The 20,738-nt window shown below is 45.4% G+C and overlaps 1 protein-coding gene across 1 annotated transcript in view; it reads left to right on the forward strand.

Moving 5' to 3' along the window:
* The window catches only part of nup188.S (nucleoporin 188kDa S homeolog), a 29,557-nt gene extending 8,857 nt beyond the window's left edge, over nt 1-20,700 (forward strand). The window contains exons 9-44 of the mRNA XM_018232710.2: nt 113-324; nt 413-527; nt 609-809; nt 1,010-1,099; nt 1,487-1,552; nt 1,674-1,790; nt 1,873-1,999; nt 2,336-2,491; nt 2,604-2,730; nt 2,823-2,910; nt 2,998-3,068; nt 3,270-3,381; nt 3,474-3,594; nt 3,838-3,904; nt 4,000-4,125; nt 4,292-4,425; nt 10,640-10,746; nt 10,859-11,065; nt 11,150-11,319; nt 11,399-11,468; nt 11,552-11,619; nt 11,768-11,960; nt 12,338-12,415; nt 13,361-13,446; nt 15,561-15,706; nt 15,921-16,102; nt 16,192-16,392; nt 17,105-17,197; nt 18,228-18,392; nt 18,474-18,611; nt 18,714-18,788; nt 18,863-19,072; nt 19,158-19,289; nt 19,421-19,497; nt 19,701-19,830; nt 20,182-20,700. Of these exons, the coding sequence (XP_018088199.1) occupies nt 113-324; nt 413-527; nt 609-809; nt 1,010-1,099; nt 1,487-1,552; nt 1,674-1,790; nt 1,873-1,999; nt 2,336-2,491; nt 2,604-2,730; nt 2,823-2,910; nt 2,998-3,068; nt 3,270-3,381; nt 3,474-3,594; nt 3,838-3,904; nt 4,000-4,125; nt 4,292-4,425; nt 10,640-10,746; nt 10,859-11,065; nt 11,150-11,319; nt 11,399-11,468; nt 11,552-11,619; nt 11,768-11,960; nt 12,338-12,415; nt 13,361-13,446; nt 15,561-15,706; nt 15,921-16,102; nt 16,192-16,392; nt 17,105-17,197; nt 18,228-18,392; nt 18,474-18,611; nt 18,714-18,788; nt 18,863-19,072; nt 19,158-19,289; nt 19,421-19,497; nt 19,701-19,830; nt 20,182-20,358 (4,635 nt within the window). The 3' untranslated portion in view covers nt 20,359-20,700. The remainder of the gene's footprint in view (nt 1-112; nt 325-412; nt 528-608; nt 810-1,009; nt 1,100-1,486; nt 1,553-1,673; nt 1,791-1,872; nt 2,000-2,335; nt 2,492-2,603; nt 2,731-2,822; nt 2,911-2,997; nt 3,069-3,269; nt 3,382-3,473; nt 3,595-3,837; nt 3,905-3,999; nt 4,126-4,291; nt 4,426-10,639; nt 10,747-10,858; nt 11,066-11,149; nt 11,320-11,398; nt 11,469-11,551; nt 11,620-11,767; nt 11,961-12,337; nt 12,416-13,360; nt 13,447-15,560; nt 15,707-15,920; nt 16,103-16,191; nt 16,393-17,104; nt 17,198-18,227; nt 18,393-18,473; nt 18,612-18,713; nt 18,789-18,862; nt 19,073-19,157; nt 19,290-19,420; nt 19,498-19,700; nt 19,831-20,181) is intronic.
* Nucleotides 20,701-20,738: the final 38 nt, after the last annotated feature.

Here is a 20,738-nt window from a genome sequence, read left to right on the forward strand (position 1 = left end):
ATTGGTCATCCCAAAATGGAGTTCAAACCCAGCATCATTCTAGAGGTTACTGCTTATATGAAAAAAGATGTTTCCTTGTACCTCGGTAACGAGGCAACTTGTGCACCCACAGACAGAACGCCAGGTGTCCCGGTGGTTTGTGCAGCGCTTGCGAGAGCAGGCCATGCTCCTGGAGATCATATTCTTATACTTTGCCTGTTTTGCTGCTTCGCCCTCCGACCTACTAGCACTCACCAAACTGTTCAAGGAGCAAGGCTTTGGGTGCCGGCTGCAAAACCACCACCTCGTAGAACCATCAATGGACCCTCTGGTGGAGCGAATTGGGTAAGTGCAGCCAAGCTTGATGGATGTTGCCTGTGAATGAGCAGTGAAGGCTGCAGAACTGATTGCCCGACCGGTTTTTGCCTGGCAGGTACTTTTCCATCCTAATATTTCTGGAGGCGCTAGACATGGACACTCTAATGACCTGTTCTTTAAGTGACAAAATAGAGCAGCATCCATTTTCTTCTGAGGAGCAGGTCTGCAAGGTAAGGAAACTTCCTATTCTGTTGGTTACAGACCATTGTTTTGTCCTTTTCTCACTTTCAGTGCTCCATCTTGATTTGCAGGAGATGGACAGTATTCTGGTTACACTGGGAGACGTCCCACACCATGGACCTGTGCTGCTGGCCTGGGCCCTGCTGCGTTTCACCCTGAACCCGGATAAGGTTACCTCTGCTGTTCGTAAAATGGGCAGCACCGCCATTCAGCTCCATCTCTTTCAGTATTTAACTCGAATGCTTCAGTCCCTTAGAAGCGGAGAAAATAATGTAAGCTTCACTCGTTCCTATTGTCCCAATTATGTATCCCAATGCATCCAATCGGATATTTCCTTGGAACTTTATACCGGCACAAAACCGATCAAAGCTGTTTTCTGATTCGTTTCTATAAGTTACAAGACTGCTCTTACTACATAAACCTGAAATATTTTATTTACTGTGTTCTTATTTGTCCTATATTTTTTTTGTAGTGTACAACCAGCACGGCTTGTTTGTGTGTCTACACCTTTCTGGCATATGTTCTCTCCACCCTAGAGGAACAAGTCTCACAGAGTCAGCAGGTGAATAAATATATTTACAATTCAGTAAATGAGCCAGTCCCATTGTACTACACCTGATTTAAAGGGGTAATATACTACTTTTTGACTGCCACCATAAGGCAGGACACTGCATTGATGTCAGAATTGCAGACCTTATTGCTCTTTCCTTTTCCCCTACATAGACCACAAGAGGGAAACAGACAATCTCAGTGACTACCACTGTCACCAGGCGAAGCCAGTCTCCTGCCTGTATTTGTCTCTTTAGTGGGTTTCCTACTCGGATTGTGGTGGAGTGTGGTTCCTCTACTTGGTCAATCAAATGGCCAATCCCATTGGACCATTATTGTTGCCTTTGTAGTTACAGAAGTGTTTTTAGAACTTTTCCCCTGTTATGATCATTCTTTCTAGGATCTTGTAGAAACAGCTTGCCAGGTGTTTGCTGCTCCGAATTTACCCGATCTCTTCTGGAACATGGTGAGTACACCAGAGGAGCTTAGAAAATATTTATGAGCGGCATATCAATGGCAGGAACTGTGTAGTCTCTGCCTGTGCATTTTTGCATTTCCTGTTAATTGGTATTTATCTCTGGTACTAGGAACCCACAGCAGGCCTGGGGATTCTTCTGGACAGTGTGGTTGGGATGTTCCCATTTCGCATTTCACCTCTCCTAAAGCTTTTCACTGCTCTTGTCTCAAAATCTTCAGCAAAAAAGGTTAATGTTTATTTCTTGTAACCCGTTACCCCATTTTGTATATGGAGCTCTGCCTGAGGGTAACCCAGCTCTGTGACTTCAGGTGTACAGCTTCCTAGACCGGATGTCTTCTTACACTGAGCACTACCGCCACAAGCCACATGATATCCTATCGCATGATGACGAGACGCTGTGGAAGAGGCAGACCCCTAAACTGCTCTATGCACTAGGTAAGGAATAAGGGCCAACCCACTTTCCTTCCAAGTGGGGTAAATCCCAGTTTGTAGTTATCAGACTATCTTGTTAGACTTAGGACAGTTATTGGCTTGTAGTCTGATACTGCCTTGCATTATTGCGTATTATATTTCCCAGTGATCTTCTGAACTGTTGGGGAATGCTGGGATTTGTAGTTTTGCAGTAGCTGGCTTTTCTTTATGTAGTACATGTTACAGTCAATTCCTTTGAGTTAGTGAGTTGACCAACTTACTGGTCAATTACTGCAATGGCATGTTTGCATATGGGCTCCACGTTATATGGTTTTAATCATTCCTTACTTTCTTCTGCAGGACTAGGACAAACCAATTTGCGCATCCCACAAGGGGCTCTAGGGCAAGTGATGGCTGATGAAAATGGCTTCCTGGTCCGCTGGGAGTATTCCTATAGCTGCTGGACTCTGTTTACCTGTGAGATTGAGATGCTGCTGCATGTTGTGTCTACGGCAGGTAAGAAGCTTGTGTAGTTGTAGTCGGATCAAGGTTCATATTTACCCCGCCACCACTTATCTGCCCACATGGCTAATATTAAGCCACTGTTCATGATTGTCTGTTTTACCAGATGTGATCCATCAGTGCCAAAGGGTGAAACCCATAATTGACCTTGTTCATAAGGTTATCAGCACAGACCTGTCCATAGCTGACTGTCTTCTGCCCATCACATCACGGATTTACATGCTCTTACAGAGGTATGCCGGGTTGCTACTTAATGCCAGTATGTCGCTTTCCTGGGCTGAATGACCTAATGATGATACGGACTTACCATTTTCTCTTCATTAAGGTTAACAACTGTAATGAACCCACCAATGGATTTCCTCTCGTCTTGTGTTGACTGCCTGACAGCGTTGGCCACACGTTTGCCTGCTAAGGTGAGTACTGCCAACTCCATGGGTATGAGATTTCATAGGGCAGTTGATTATATTATATAAATGTTTGTTGTGTTTTTTCATGAAAAGGTTTGGACAGACCTAAGACACACAGGGTTCTTACCCTTTGCGGCAAATCCTGTCTCTGGGCACTTAATTAGGTAAGGCGTGGGCACCGGAGGTGGAGTACTTGAGTAATGAGTTGTGCACATTGAGTTGTAAAGGTGGAGACATTTGTTATACTGAAGCTATAACTCTTGCAAAGTTTCCCATATTAAGTTAAAGTTGTGCACCCACTGCAGGGTAGGCTTTTTAAAATTCTGTTTTTGACCATTGGTAATTTTCCTTTCTAAATTCTGCAGCACTGAAGGGATGAATGCTGGCGGTTACGGCTCACTTTTTGGCATTGAGCAGTCACAAGGGGAATACAGTGTCACACTCTCTTTTCTCCGCCTGATCACCACCTTAGTGAAGGTAACATTTCTTTTACTAAATGGCTACGGCTATACCTTATATCTACTTGATATGGTGCCAGCATTTGATTCTAATGTTTCTTCTGCTTTCAGGGACAGTTGGGAAGCACCCAAAGCCAGGGACTTGTGCCCTGTATCCTCTTTGTGCTGCGTGAAATGCTCCCAAATTATCACAGGTGGCGTTATAATAGTCACGGTGTGAGGGAACAACTAGGTGAGTTACTTGTAAACGGCCCACTTCTTCCTGGTTAATTAGGCACATTGTGAGTGCAGGAGAATCCATAGGTCTTTATCTATATGACATCCAGTCTGGATAGCTGTATAAAAGAGGAAAGGTCTGGTATTTCTGTTTGGTGTATGGTAGAGGGTTTCCATAATTTACATTGCTAGCAAGAAAGCCTTTAAGAGAATTCTTTACCACCACCAATTTTACATTGTTTTGATCTTAACCTTTCAGGCTTCCAGATCCTGAGTTTGATTCATGCTATCCTCAACTTATGCCCTGAGGAAGAGGAGGGCAGCAGGTGCGTCTTCAGCTTATGTACCACTTCCGCTGTTGATATTATTGGGCAAAAGGTTTATATGTAGAAATGCATTCTGGGATGCTTTGTTTCTGCAGTGCCCCAAACCTGCGATCCCTGTGCATCTTCAGCCTCACAAACACTGAGGCAGGACAGGCTGTCATTAATATCATGGGGATCGGCGTGGACACACTCAATACGGTCATGCTGACTCAGGCTGGGAGGTGAGTGAAGGTCTACTATGTAGGTACTTAGAACATCATGTAAGTGTCTAGTCTCCTATTGGTGAAAACTCTTACCCACTGGTACTAATATAAGAGAATGATCTATTTAAATTTCCAGACTTTGATGATTTCCATTGATCTATTTCTATTTGTGTTCCACATACAGCAGTGGCACCGAGGGCCAAGGGCAAATGCTTATGCAAACCATTAAACTGGCTTTCTCCATCACCAACAATGTTATCAGGCTGAAGCCCCCTTCTAGTGGGGTCTCCCCGCTGGAGCATGCACTCACTCAGCACGGTGAGTTTAATGTGGTAGCCTGAGATGCAGCAGGGTTTCAGTTGGAAGTCAGGTTTCCAGAAAGCTTAGGGATTCTATTAGAACTTTGTAATATATATGTTTCTCTGTCGTCTCTGGGGGACACAGGGACCTTAGGGGTTTAAGCTCCATCCTCCAGGAGGCAGGACACTTATGAAAATTATTCAGGGGGCGTGTCTGGACAGCCAGCTTAACCACACACACACAAAATCCAATCAGTTTTTTTAGTGTCCTGCTACCTGGAGGATGGACTATTGCTGATGGGGAAAAATCTTATTCTTCATCAGAAACTGACAGCAGGTGATTTCGGAAGCAGTGGTAAAACTTGCTTGCCTGAGAACACACCTCCTACGAGGGATCCCACCGTGGGGTCGGCATCACAGCCCGAAAAAGGCTGAACAGACCCCCCAAGACACAACCTGTTCCCTATAGGTTCAGAGGTCTGACCGGTGGATAAGGCTGAGGGAGGTAAGGGTTGCAGGGTAAGTATAATCCCTCTTATACCCAGGGACCAGAACTTAAAAAAGTTTCTCCCCACACCCCTCAGCCCACAAGTGCAACTCAAGCCCCAGCTACACGGCTTGACACACTAGAATTGCGCCGCCATTCCCCACCCCTCTCTCCCCACCTTCCTTCCGCTCGTGGTGCCGGTCTACCTGCGACTCCAGCGATGCTGAAATTCCAAAAGGGGAAAGTCCGGCTGATGAAATCCATTCTGGGAGGGAGGCGGAGAAAATATCTAACGCTGCGGCTGGCGCGCCCTCTCCTCTCATTACATTGCAGGAGGAAAAAGGGCGCGCAGCCGCGGGGAGGCGTACGGCGCCATTTTGGCGCATGTGAGAAGCGCGCGAAACGGCGCCATCTTGGCTGTCGCTCGGCACAGTATCTCCAGTACCTGTGCGCTCCAATAGCACGCACGACACCCAGTCACGGCACCATTACCCTAGACTGAGGTTAACCCATACCTTGCCACAGGGAAGGCAGTGTGGACGACCACAGCCAAAATCCCACACGCCTACCTTTTCCAACAGGGGGGAAAAACCCCAGCAACGCACTGACTGGCAGGATGGCAGAAGGTAAGGCAGGGGGCCTATTCCCTAGGGCGGGGGGGAAAACCCCGGCAACGGCGCAGGTTTCACATTATGCCTGCACAAATTGTCAGACAAAATTTAGGGGGGGCCAGAGCGAACTGCTGTGCACAACCTGCTCAACAGCGCAAATGTCAACCTCCACTCAAGCGTCTCTCTCACAACAGAGTCCCTTGCTCTTAGATCCTCAGGGCACTTCCCAGGATACTGGAGAAACTGTTACCCAAGAGTAAAATGCACCACTTTGGGCTCTACATCTTTCTCAATCCTTGGCCTCCTTGCAGGGACTACCCGCCATCGCAGATAATTTGGGGAAAGTCCTATCCAAACTCAGCCAAAAACACAAGGGAAAGCGCAAGAGAGTAGATAGCCCTAAGAATCTCGTCACCTCTCATTATATGTCTGATGCTTCATCGGAAGATCAGAGCTCATCCCAGTCGGAAGGGGAACTTCCCCCATCTGACGCACCCTCAGAAGATGAGGAACCACAAGGGGAAAGTAAGGAAAAAGATACACAGCACGACGTTGATGGCATCATTAAGGGAGTTCTCGAGATACTTAATATCTCCCCAGCACAGGAGGAAAAAGGTCAGTCCACAGGTCTATTTAAACGGAAACAGAAATCTGTAACCTGTTTTCCTGCACACGATCAACTAACCAACTTGATACAAGAAGAGTGGAATTTTCCAGAACGAAAATTTCAAGCCTCCAAGAAATTTTCAAAATCCTATCCATTCCCCAAGGAATTGGTTGAGAAATGGTTCACCCCTCCAATGGTAGATGCACCAGTATCACGTCTGTCAAAATCTACGACTCTGCCGGTTACCGATGCTGCAGCATTTAAAGATTCTGCCGACAGACGAATGGAAGGTACCCTTAGAGCCATTTACTCCGCCTCGGGGGCGCACTACAACCATTACTAGCTTCAGCGTGGGTCTCCAGAGCCATACAAGCATGGGCGGAGGCTCTTCTCAGAGATGTACAGGAAGGAGTGCCCCGATCGGAACTCGCAGCATCCATCCTCTCTGTCGTAGATGCATCAGCTTATCTATGCGACGCAACTCTAGACGCTGCCCAATCTACAGCCAGGACCTCAGCGCTATCAGTAGCAGCGAGAAGGATTTTGTGGCTTAAAAGTTGGTCAGCAGATGTCAGCTCTAAGAAGTCTCTTACTTCACTTCCATTCAAAGGACAACGATTGTTTGGTGAAGAACTGGAAAAGATAATTTCCCAAGCGACAGGGGGGAAGAGTACTTTTCTCCCACAAGCCAAAAGCAGACCGACCACTACCTCCAGACGAGGTAGATTTTTTCGAGGCCAAAGCGGTCGTTTTCACAGAAGAAACCAGTCACCTCCTAGATCTCACTTTCGATCAAAACCCAATGACAGGGGAAGGCCAACCTGGAAGTCCAACAAGACTCACAACAAGCCTCCAAATGAGAAATCCACAACAGCCTGACTGGCTAGTCCTTCCGGAATCAAGGGAACTAATAGGAGGCAAGTTACTGCGATTCCGGGAGGCATGGATCCAACACTCTTCAGACGCCTGGGTCAAAGAGATAGTGTCAGAAGGGTACCACATCGACTTCTTTGTCACTCCTCCCAACAAATTTTTCATGTCCAGAGTGCCATCCAACAGCACCAAGGCCCAAGCCTTTCTCAAGTGCATCACCGATATGGAAATGGCGGGAGTCATAGTGACAGTGCCCTCTCAAGAACGATTCTCGGGGTTCTACTCCAACCTTTTCATAGTTCCAAAGAAAAAGAGAACCTTCAGACCTGTTCTAGATCTAAAAATTCTCAACAAATTCATCAGATCAACTCGATTCAAAATGGAGACTCTACGCTCAGTGATCAGGGGCATGGAAGAGGGTCAACTAATGATGTCCTTAGACATAAAGGACGCATACCTCCATGTACCGATTTGGCCCCCGCACCACCGTTTTCTACGCTTTGCCTTTGCCAACAACCATTACCAATTTGTGGCTCTTCCATTCGGATTGTCAACAGCACCGCGAGTGTTCACCAAGCTGATGGCAGTCTCGGCAGCAGCCTTACGTCTACAAGGGATATCAATCACCCCCTACCTGGACAACCTGCTCATAAAGGCCAGAACAACAACAAAAGCAAAACAAGATCTATCTCTAGCAATATCTATGCTCCAGAACTTCGGTTGGACAGTGAACTGGTCGAAATCGAACCTACACCCCAGTCACCAGATGACGTTTTTGGGACTGGAATTCAACACAATCACTCAACTAGTCTGTCTCCCTCACGAAAAACAGACAAGACTCCGAGAACAAACAAAATGCCTCCTTCTACCCCAAAAGATCACAATACAAGCAGCCATGCGGGTTCTAGGGGTGATGGTCTCAGTCATAGAGGCAGTACCATTTGCACAGATACATCTTCGTCCCTTACAGTCCAACATACTTGCCGTTTGGAAAGGGGGACCACTTTCCTGAACATTCTCTCTCTCTCTCTCAACAGACCAGGAGGTCTCTTCTATGGTGGTTGAAGCCCTACAACCTCAACACAGGACTGTCCTGGGCGACACCAGACTGGACAGTCGTAACCACGGACGCAAGTTTGCGGGGATGGGGAGCGACCTGGAACAACCTATCCGCACAAGGGCTGTGGTCCGCAGAAGAGTCGAAACTTCCAATCAACATACTAGAATTACGAGCTGTGAGACTGGCACTCGGAGGATGGACACAGCCTCTTCAAACAAAGCCAGTACGGGTACAGAGCGACAACGCCACAACAGTGGCATACATCAACCGCCAGGGAGGTACCCGCAGCAAAGCGGCACTAGCGGAGGCTCAGCAAATATTACACTGGGCAGAAGTCAACAAGGTGAGGTTGTCTGCAATCCATATTCCGGGGGTATCCAACACAAAGGCGGATTACCTCAGCCGAAATCAAATAGAGCCCGGAGAATGGGAACTGCACCCGGAAGTCTTTGCCGAGCTAGTACATCAATGGGGATGTCCACAAATAGACCTCATGGCATCCAGAGACAATCACAAGGTACCCAGGTATTTTACCCGCTGTCGGGATCCGACAGCAGCAGGGACAGATGCGATGACTCAAACCTGGCGCTTCAGCCTAGCGTACGTCTTCCCTCCTCTTCCAATGTTACCCCGGGTACTGAAGAAGATAAGACAGTCACAACTCACCGTAATCGTAGTGGCTCCCTTTTGGCCACGACGAACATGGTTCTCAGACCTGCAGGAGATGTCGGTGGCTCAACCAATACGACTGACTCCCAGACCAGATCTTCTCCTTCAAGGGCCCATAACCCACCACAACCCGGGCCTGTTCCTTTTGACGGGGTGGCTATTGAATCCAACATCTGGAGAAAACAAGGATTGTCGGAAGAAGTCATTGCTACCATGCTAAAAGCCCGAAAAGCAACTTCATCCAGATCTTATCACAGAATATGGCATTCCTACCACAACTGGTGCACCGAAGCGGGTTTTCCATTTCTGGAACTCAACATCCCTAGGATACTGTCTTTTCTTCAGAGGGGTCTTCAACTTAATCTCAAGCTCAGTTCTCTTAAGGTACAGATATCCGCTTTATCTGTACTCCTTCAGACAAGATTGGCATTAGACGAATCCATACGGACATTCATGCAGGGAGTACAACATCTCAAACCTCCATTCCGATCTCCAGTCCCAGGGTGGGACTTGAACCTCGTACTCGAAGCGCTACTTGATCCGCCGTTTGAACCCCTGGGATCTGTTTCCGAATCAATTATGACTAAGAAAGTACTTTTCCTGATGGCAATATCCTCAACCAGACGAGTGTCTGAACTCGGCGCTTTGTCATCTGATGAACCATACATCATTTTCCACAAGGACAAAGCCGTACTTAGAACACTACCTTCCTTTCTGCCTAAAGTGGTAACTCAATTTCACATCAACCAAGAAATAGTAGTACCAACCCTATGCCCTAATCCGAAGAACGACAAGGAGCGCAGACTACATAAATTAGATGTTGTCAGAGCACTTCGGTGGAACGTTCAAGACCGTTTAGACGTTCTACATCCTTGTTTATACTACCAGCGGGTCCTAAAAAAGGTCTTGCAGCATCAAAAGCAACGCTAGCAAGATGGATCAAAGAGACGATACGACAAGCTTACTTATCCAAGGGGAAGGTTCCACCCTTGAATGTACGAGCTCACTCTACAAGAGCAGTCGGAGCTTCCTGGGCATGGCGCAACTCTGCATCAGTTGAGCAGATCTGCAAAGCGGCCACCTGGTCCTCCGTTCACACATTCTCAAAATTCTACAATCTCGACACGTACTCCTCAGCGGAGGCGGCGTTTGGCCGCAAAGTACGGTGGTGCAGTAAAATGTGTCATTACTAAATTCAGATCAATTCCTCAATTCCCACCCGTTGTCTGGGGCTGCTTTGTTAAGTCCCCTAAGGTCCCTGTGTCCCCCAGAGATGACAGAGAAAACAGGATTTTTTGATACTCACCGTTAAATCTGTTTCTCTGTAGTCGATAGGGGGACACAGGGCTTCCCGTCCCTTGAGGAATGTTGACCACGTTGGTCTAATTGGGAATACTCTCCCTGTTTTTTTCCTTCCTGTTCTGCCATTCGGCTATGGTTTATATAGTTATTATAGCAGTATCTTTGGTACAAACTGATTGGATTTCGTAAGTGTGTGGGGTTAAGCTGGCTGTCCAGACACGCCCCCTGAATAATTTTCATAAGTGTCCTGCCTCCTGGAGGATGGAGCTTAAACCCCTAAGGTCCCTGTGTCCCCCTATCGACTACAGAGAAACAGATTTAACGGTGAGTATCAAAAAATCCTGTTTTATATCTCAAAAGGACCCTTGTAACCTCTTGAGATCCAAGTTGTTGCCTATCTGCAGTGAACTGGTTATGAGTACACATGGATGTTGACTTCACTGCTTGAGTTGCTATGTGTGCTCATTTCTAATTGGCTCCCGCTTCTGACAGCTTGCAGTACCACCCCCAAATACTTGGATTTCAGGCAAATGTGTCAAGGGGCACTGACGGTTATATGTGCACAGTGCAAAATCCTTGTAACAACCAAAGGTCTGATGCTTGTTTTATTCCCTTTAATACCAGGAGCTCATGGGAACAATCTAATTGCTGTCCTGGCAAAATACATTTATCACAGATATGATCCGTCGCTGCCCAGGCTGGCTATCCAGCTGCTGAAACGCTTGGCTATGGTAAGTTCCATTGGCTTTCTCTGAGATCAATAGGGTGTATATCATTTATGTTTGTGGTTCTCTGCAGATATTGTGTTCCATACCAGATGTTGATGATTTTGGCTTCCTGCAGGTGGCGCCTATGTCGGTGTATGCCTGTCTGGGTAGCGATGCAGCCGCAATTAGAGACGCCTTCCTGAGCCGCCTGCGGGATAACATCGAGGACATGCAGATCAAGATTATGATATTAGAATTCCTTACTGTTGCTGTAGAGACACAACCCGGCCTCATCGAACTCTTCCTCAACTTGGAGGCGAAGGACACAAACGAGGGCTCGAAGGTGAGGAAAACCTCTTAGCCAGAGAGCAAGTGTTCTGTCCGTTATATAGGTCACATTGTTCTATGTTCTGTTTTTGCCCTTCAGGAGTACAGTCTTGGGGAGTGGAGCTGCTTGCAGGTTGTGTTGAAGCTTATTGATTCCCAAGACCCTGAGAGCTCCTGGGGTGCCCCTCTGCTCCACCGTTCAGCCATCGCTTTCCTTCATGCACTTTGGCAGGATCGGAGGGACAGTGCCATGACTGTCCTCAGAACCAAGTGAGTACATGCTCTCTACTGCCAATTTGGACCCTCATCCACAGTGGCGGTGTTAATAATAATATGAACATTCATACAGGCCCAACTTCTGGGAGAACCTAACTAGCCCCCTGTTTGGAACACTGGCGTGTCCATCAGAATCGTCAGAGGTGAGTAAGTGGGATTGGAGTGTATTTTTGCTGTACGGTTTGGATCCTCTTCTTAGTCTCCTCTCTCCCATGTTTGTTCCCAGCTGAGCATCCTGGAGACCTGCGCTTTCATCATGAAAATAATTTGCCTAGAAATTTACTATGCAGTTAGGTAAGCCTTTTATTTCTCTTGTAGCCAGGCGTTGGCACGTGAGGGGGCATAGCTACTTGTACACACAGAAATCTCTTCCTCTGCTTATATGCATGTGGGGGCAGTCATATTGCCAGCCTTTATTGCTTCTTTATTTCTTATCTGCTAGGGGTTCACTGGGCGACTCCCTGAAAAAGATCCTGAAGAAATTCTCAGAGGAAGAGAGATTCACTTACTGGTCCAACTACGTGCATTCCTTGGTCTGCCAGGTGGCGGAGACCGAGGGAACCTGTAACTCACTCACGGAGTATCAGCAGCTGCTGTCAGCTTGGAGAATGTTTCTCATTGTCGCAACACACAATGTGCGTATTCAGTCCTACCCCTCCCCCTTTAATTAGAGCCGGTGAGCTCAGTGTAAAGGAAATCTGAAGTACATCCAGTGTCTCAGGTTTACAGATACGGGGAAGTTCAGGGCAGTTTAACAGAGAAAGGTAATTTTAATTCCCTCCAATATTGCTCCCAAGAACCAGCAGTTTGTGAAAAAGACAACTAACAGGCAATGAGTGTGTTCAGCACAAACCCTGTTCAATGTACCCATGTTGAACAACAATTTTATTGTAGGAACTGGATACAAGTAATATCTGTCAACAGGTTAGGCTATACGTTATGCTCCATAGAACTCTCTGTGCTGAGCATGGGTACCAAGATGCTCCTCTCATTTCTGGTTCTGTCACTGCAGGCAGATGTGATGCACCTGACCAATCCTGAGGTCCGACAGAAGCTATTTAAGGATATCTTAGGTGGCACTCAAGCTCTGGTAAGCACAACATTTACAAAGCTAGAATTCAGGAGCTTTAAATTAGGGATGCCCCGAATACACTATTTTAAGATTTGACCGAATTTCGAATCCTTTGAGAAAGATTTGGCCAAATACTGAGTTCGAAGGGCAGCGCACAGTTAAAAAATGTTTTTGCTTCCTTGTTTGTGTGATGAAAAGTCACATGATTTTAAGGGTTCTGATTTGATTCGGCCTGATCCTGCTAAATACCAAACCATGTTCTGCAAATTAATTTGGAGTAAACATTTGGTTACATTCATGGATTGCAGTGGCGGCATCGTCATGTCTGAGGGTGGAATCTTGTAATAAATGTTCTGGCCATTATCTCTCTGACACTAGAGAAGCCTGATTTTACTGTGTGCCAAATTATAGCATTATCCTCACCCTTCAAATTGTGACTAATCAGTATACTGACCCTTTAAATTAGGGTTTCTTAACCTTCTTTGGTGATCCAAATTTATCTTGGAATTTGATTTGTGATTCGAGAATAAGATTGTAAGTAATTATGTGCCTTACATTATTATCATCTGTTGAAGCACACTAAAGGGGAACAAGGAGACCAAGCTAAAGAGAATGGGGATGCAGTCTAAAATGCAATTGGGAACTGCTCTATAAAGCAATGGGGACCCAATAAAGAAAAACTATGGGGCAGATCAACTCTGAAGGGCCATGGGGTGCTCACTTGAAACAGCATGGAGAGTTTGTGCCCAAACCCATAGGTTAAGATCAATGCTTTAAATAAATGTATGATATTGAGTGAGACAACAAGGAGGCTTTAAATATTGTTTTAAAAAATGCTGTTTTGGGTGCAGTCCCAATCATATTACGGGTTGCTGGAGCTTTTGTCGCCTTTGACCCAATCTGCACCCCATTTTTATCTATTCTAAGTCAATGGTTCTGACAAGCTTTTCCGTTTCGCTTTAGCTGGTTGTTCCCAGGTCGGTAGCCTGCATGCATCTCAGCTCCATGCTTTGTACCGTGATGATCATCTTACTCCGAAGGTGGAAAAAGTGAGTTTCTATATTTACTTTCTCCGGTCTAAATTATGTTTTTGCCCAAATTCACCTTTACACCTATTGTCTCTAAGGGTTGCTGTACCCTTAACTTTTTTCAGCAGTCTTACACCCACTCTCTCTTTCCTTAGAGCAGTGTCGGTAGCTGGTGTCATTGTTCATTGCCAGCTCAATCATGGGACTAATTACCTAAAGGGGAACTCCGGCTTCCAAATCAAAATTTGATAAACATACACATAACACAGAAACCCCTAATATATCCATCACGGTTACCTGTTTCTTCAAAAAGTATGAATAAATGCCATTTTCTATGCTGCAATCCAGTTGGTTAACAGTTCTCTTTCTGCATCATCTGAAATCCTGGCAGGGAAGGAGGGACTAAAACATGGATGTTATGAGTTGTAACAGCTTCTCCACAGCATGCAGGGACTACATAACCTATAATGCATTGCACTGTGATGTTCCATGAAATCACATGTGCAGGGAATTGTGGGGTTTGGAGGATGTAGTCTAAAAACAGCTGGCTGTTGATACAAAGTAACAGTAGTCAGCCAGCTCAGCAAAGTAGTCCACAGCAAGATCAGCAGAAAAATAATGAGAAGCCTGCATATTTTTTCATTGATTTATATTGCAAAGTTGCTTGAAATTAATTATGTTTTTATGGAGTTCCCCTTTAAGTTTAGGGAGGGCTGGATGGTTTGGTGAGAAGTGGAGGCAGAGAGAGATGGTGCCATAATATTTAAAACACTTGTAAAAAATGTTAAGTGGCCCTACTTTTCTGCTCATCTGTTCTGGATAGTGAGAGAACTTGGAAAAACATAGAGAGGAGTTCCCTCTCCAACCAAAGGGCACATCTGTATTTTCCTCCTCCTACAGTATGTGGAAAGTTTAAAGGAACAGTTCAGTGTAAAAAGAAAAACTGGATAAATAGGCTGTGCAAAATAAAAAAATGTTTCTAATATAATTAAAGAAAATGTAATGTATAAAGGCTGGAGTGACTGGGTGTCTAAAAAGAACAGAACACTACTTCCTGCTTTGCAGCTCTCTGACTCTGAGCTAGTCAGCAACTATAAGGGGGGCCACATGGGACATAACTGTTCAGGGAGTTTGAAATTGATCCTCCGCATTCAGCTCAGATTCAAAAGCAAATCGTTAAACTTTTAACTAACACTAAACTTTAAAAAACACAAACATTTTTTGATAGCTGGCTAACCTATATAAACTCTACCACCAACTAGAAAACTAGCCATACAAATCTTTCACCAAACCATGTGGTAAGAAACTGAATTATTGACCTGTCCTGGAAGCGGAACAACCCCTTATGAATATGGAAAATCTACAATCAAATACAGTGCAACCCCCCAGTAGTCACTACCTCAATAGAAAGCTAACAAGTCATTCCATGTTACAATAAGGATTCCAGTTATTTCTGCATACTGCCTAGTTTACGCAAACCAATAAATAAATTTCCAGGAAATAGAGGTATACTAGAAAAGTTCTGATGGCTAACTTGATAAGATTTGAACCTGCAATGTCTTATTCTTAACTTCTATTATTTGACTTGTACTTGACAATTGTTTAATTTTGTTGTTACATGTAATTAAAGGCAAAAAAATTATTGGGGAAAAAAAAAGCAAACCGTTATGACCCTTGTGTCCCTCCCTAAAGTCACTGATTGGTTACTTCCTGGTAACCAATCAGTGGAAACCAAGAGAGCTGCAAAGCAGGAAGTAGTGTTCTGGCTATTATGTTACACATCCACTCACTCCGGCCTTTGTAGCTTACATTTTTAGCTAACTAACTATAATAGAAACATTTTTTATTTTTTCTATTTACCCAGATTTTATTTTCACACTGAACTATTCCTTTAAAGGTGGCCATACATGGGCTGATAGAACTTGCCGACCCCTCCAGAACAAGTTGGTAGCTTATTGATAAATGTATGGGCGCTCCTGATGGCCTACCTCACTTATACACTCTTCTCCTGACAGCAACCTGGGCCCCATTATGATCCAGTCACTGTCTGTCCTCTGTACAAGTGGATCTTTCAACGCATACATCTCTTTAGTGAAGCCCGACTGATAACCACTTCTCTGCTTGCTTTTCGTCAGTGACCTAGCAGCCCCCGAGGACATTCTCAACTCTCTGACACAGATTCTGGAGGGCGTGTTGCAGAGAGATCAGCAGCTGGTGGAAAAGACCAAAGCCCAAATCTTCTCTGCCCTCATCTCTGTGCTAGAAATGAAGCCAATGAAAGGTAAGAGGGATTGTAGTTTAATTACCAGACTGTGATGGGTTCTAACAACTTGGCATTTTATAATAAAAAGGGTAACTATTCCATGCCCTAGTTAACTCCATAGCAACCAACCAGCAATTACATGGTACCGGTGTACTTTTTAAATGCTGCGGGTTTTAGTTTATGATTGGTTTGGTTAATCTATCTGGTTCTGCTCTTTGTCATGGATACACAGCCAGTGAGATCCCCCAGTACTCCCAGTTGCTGCTCAATGTGTGTGAGACCCTGCAGGAAGAAGTGGTTTCTCTTGTGGATCATACACGTCATGAAGTCCCCGCCAGTGATACCTCCGAGGACAAGGACAGCATGGAGACCGAGGACACGGGCAGAATCCGGCAGAAGGATCAGCGTGATGGAGTGAGTGGTTCTAACAAGAACATATACGCATAATCCTGCATTATTGGAGCCTGACTAAATTGCATTCTATTTTGCTTTACATTCTAAAGGTGTGTGTGCTGGGCCTGCATCTGGCCAAGGAGCTGTGTGAGGCGGACGAAGAGGGAGACCAGTGGCAGCAAGTGCTCAGGAAGCTTCCGGTTCTGCCCATTCTCTTCAGTGCCCTGGAGGTCAGCCTGCGCATCAAGCAGAATCTCCACTTCTGTGAAGCCATTCTCCACTTCCTCTTCACACTCGCAAAAACCCACCAGGTCAGAACATTTTCTCCAATTCCTTGTTCCATTATCTGCCCATTTATTAAATGAAATAAAACCAAATCATCCTGTTATAATTTGTAATCAGGAGAGACCTAATAAGCTTTTTTTATGTATGAACCCCTCCTGTTCCTCAGTTGCTTTCTGTGCCTCAAGTTTACAGATAAAGAGGAGTTCGTTATACAGGGCCTTAAAGGGGTTGTTAATTTTCCAAACACTTTCAGTTTATGTTTTCATATTGTTTACCAGAAATATAGACTTTTCCCCCCCCCCCCAGTTGTTTTCCATGTTTTATTTTTGACTTTTTATTCTGAACTGTTACAATTTGCTACATTAGTTGTCACATATCTGTGGAATCAACTAAATGTATCCATTCTAACAGCTGCCATTGATGAAACTTAGGGATTCTACTCAGCAGGGCCAAAAATAATACATTTATCAATTTAGAACAGTTTAGAGTTAGACCCCCACCACCACCACTAGCTGCTTCGGAGACTCAGAAGAAAAATGGCCACAAATATAAACTAATTGAAAAAGTGTGGTGCTTAAATATAAACCCTCTCTACGATGGCTCTTATTGCCTTCCTTGAACTGAGAGCAAGTCTTTCACCATATCTGCATTTATTATTGTTAGCTGCCCTATTGTTCATGGACTATAGAGTATCCTGAGTGAGACAACCACGTAACATCTGTGTTTGGTGATTTGCAGGGAGCAGCTGCCATGGCAGGTGCTGGGATCACTCAGACTGTGTGTTTGCCTCTCCTTAGTGTCTACCAGCTAAGTTCCAATGGGGCCGGCTCGGTGAGTTTTTCTTTCTTTGGTCTGTGTCTTTATGCTGGTGACTGTCAATGCCCCTGCCAAACGTTGAGGTCTTTCAAATAATACTCCTGTCTCACTCTAGACCATATGGTCTAACCTTTAGTAATGGACCCCCTTAGCTGGAGCAAAGTCATAATGCATAAGTAGCCTTGATAAAGTTCTGGGCCTATTCATTGGTAAACCCTAAAAATGCCATATTTTATATAATGAACTAAAGCTTCAGCCCAAAGTTTCAGCTTCTCAATAGCAGCAATGATCCAGGACTTCAAACTTGTCACAGGGGGGCCATCTTGGAAGTGTCATGTGACACTCGCATGCTCAGTGGGCTCTGAGCAGCTGTTGAGAAAATAAGATTAGGGGTTGTCACAAATTATCAAGCAGAAAATAAGGTTTGTCAGTAATATAAGCTGATGCTACAGGGCTGATTATTAAATTCTGATGCTAGTTGCACTGGTTTCTGTGCTGCCATGTAGTAATTATCTGTATTAATTATTAATCAGCCTTATATTATATACACTTATATTCTATGGGTACCGTATATTGTAAGTGGGTCCCTAAGCTCAGTAAGTGACAGCAGCACAGAGCATGTGCAGTGAATCAGCAGAAAAGAAGATGGGGAGCTACTGGGGCATATTTGCAGACACAGATCTTCCCTGCTAAATGACTGTGGTTGCCTTGGGTTGGTACAGAGGCCCAAAACATAATGTACAACATTTCTAGCTACTACTTTAGTTAGGCTTTAGTTCTGCTTTAAACATTTTTGGGGCTGGGCTCACCTTTCTCTAAATGTAGTGGCTTTGGTGGAAATGTATTTATCCATTAATTGGTGTACCAAGTGTCCTGCCTCGGAGGGCACCTCCTGTGTCCAATGCTGCACATCACAGACAAACCATTACTAATATAGGGAGCCCATTTGTTCCCGGCTGGGAGCAGTGCATTGCACCTCTCTGCTATCCAGTAATTATCCAGCCAATCAATGAGTTCAGCAGTCAGTCATCTTTTCTTGGCTTAGGTCCAGCCAGCAGTGTCGCTCCGTAAATCCCTGGATGCCCCCTCCTGGCCCGGTGTCTATCGACTCACTGTGTCACTCATGGAGCGCCTGCTGAAGACCTTGAGGTACAATTTTCTGAGCGAGGCGTTGGACTTTGTGGGAGTTCATCAGGAAAGGATTCTGCAGGTACCAATGCTGAACAGAACTTTGTATATTTATGGCTTGTGCTCACGTGCTGCAGTGTTACCCTGTGTCCTCACTCCCCAGTGTCTGAGTGCCGTGCGCACTGTGCAGAGCCTGTCCTGTTTGGAAGAGGCAGATCATACGGTGGGATTCCTGCTGCAGCTTTCCAACTTCACCAAAGAATGGCATTTCCACCTTCCACAGCTGATTAAGGACGTTCAGGTAAAATAGGTTCTATTGGAACTCCCAGGGACTACGTCCACACCAGCACATTCCATATGGTTTGGCTTTGTACTGTAACTGTGCCCTGTTCTTATCCTACAGGTGAATCTCTGTTACCTGTGCCAGGCCTGCACTTCTCTCCTGCATAGCCGCAAGATGCTGCAGCACTACCTACAGGTGGGCATATCACCCTAACATGTGCCCCTACCATGTATACACAGCCCTCTCTCATGTGGCATGTCCCCTTTCAGATAAAGAATGGAGAATCAATGTCCTCCACTGCAACACCACGTGGGCAGCGGACTCCACAGACACCATCGAAGCAGCCGACGGCAGAGAGTGAGGCGCTAGAGCTCAGGCAACTGCGCACTGTTCAGCACAGCCTTCTAAAAATCCTGGGCAAAACTCTGGCCACTCTGCGAGCGTTCACCCCTGACCTCTGCCAAATCCTGCAAGTTCAGGTAAGTACCTCTTGTATTAATGGACAGACTGGTCTGGACCTTACTGGAACATTAAAGCTCATTATACTTTTTTCCGTTTCTGCAGCCTCTGGACCTGGCCCAATATAATCTCCTGTTTGCGCTGAGCTTCACCACTCCAGCATTTGATGCAGATGTTACCCCCTCCTTTGGAACCCTTTTGGCCACTGTTAATGTTACGCTGAGCATGCTGGGAGAGGTATGTGTGGAGTGCTGTTGCTACAAGATGCTTAGAATGTCATTTTCCGTTTGGGGTAGAGCTCCCCTTTAATGTATTTATATGTTCACGTAGTCCTTTTATATTGCTTTTGTTCTTCTCCCCCCCCCCAGATGGATAAAAAGAAAGATCATCCCCTCAGTCGAGCTCTGGTGGAGTCCAACAACACTGGAGAGAGCAAGAACAACAAGTGAGTGCCTGCTAGTGGATTTCTAGTCTTTCTGAGCCTTGTAGCACATAGTAAAATCTGAATGGTTGCTGTTTGTTACTGCAATAGTAAGAGCAAAGTGATTGGTTACAAGGATAGGACAGGCTTTGTTGGAGATTAGATTTTTATTCTGATAGTGTTTAAATAATATTTTTGTACTAAAGTTAGAACTATCTCTTCCCTAGGTCTCTGCTGCTCTTCATCATGGAGAACTGCTTCTACCTGTTGATATCACAAGCTGTGCGCTACCTTCGGGACCCATCTGTTCACCCACGGGACAAGCAGCGTATGAAGCAAGAACTGAGCTCGGAGCTGGTGAGCAGCGTCATTTATTATGCTACTCCAGTGGTTGGCAAAATGTGGCATGTTTGCATCCTCCATCTTATGCCATAGATTACCTGTCCCTTAACTGCTATCATTTACAGTTTACTCAAATTTCTTTGTACATTTATGCCGGAGTCGAAACTGCCATATTGCGGTTCACTGTTAATAAATCCTCTGTTGATGCACATGTCAGCCCCCTCACAAGCTCTACATACAGAAAAGGAATGTTCTGGGCATACAAGGACTTGCTTAAAGGAAACAACATGACACTTCTGTACGGCACATATAACTTTACATTGTACCCCAATGTCTGTTTCATGCTGTCTGTGTGTTTCTTTACAGAGTACACTGCTGTCCAGTCTGTCTCGTTACTTCCGGAGGGGTGGCCCCTCCTCTCCTGCCGGCGGCCTTATGCCCTCCCCTCAGCCAAAGGGTGCATCGGCTGCTAAAGTAGTCCCTGAAGCTCAGGAGCCCCTCATCCAGCTGGTACAAGCATTTGTGCGCCACGTACAGAGATAAAGGAGATCAGACTTTCTAAACATCCAGGAACAGTTACATTATGTGCAGACACAGGGTACCCAGATCCCTGTACCAACTGCAGTGCCAGTGTCTGGACTGCCTTGAAACAAACCCATCCCACTGTTCAACGTATGTACCGCCATTTGTGTGGGACCTGTGGGTCACTCCATTTTTGCTTGTGCACCCATGAATTGATGTACATAAGCAGGTGCCGGAGGGTTACTTGTGCTGGTGAGTTATTTTTTTTTTTTACTTGCCCGTGTGCCCCCTTTTTTTGAAAACAACTTGTATCTTTTTTGGAAACATTATTTATACAAAAATTAAAACCAACCTGTTTACTTATTCAGGAATGATTTATACTTGCACCGCCTACTTCCTGG

This window comes from Xenopus laevis, chromosome 8S (assembly GCF_017654675.1).
Source record: "Xenopus laevis strain J_2021 chromosome 8S, Xenopus_laevis_v10.1, whole genome shotgun sequence".
NCBI lineage: Eukaryota > Metazoa > Chordata > Amphibia > Anura > Pipidae > Xenopus > Xenopus laevis.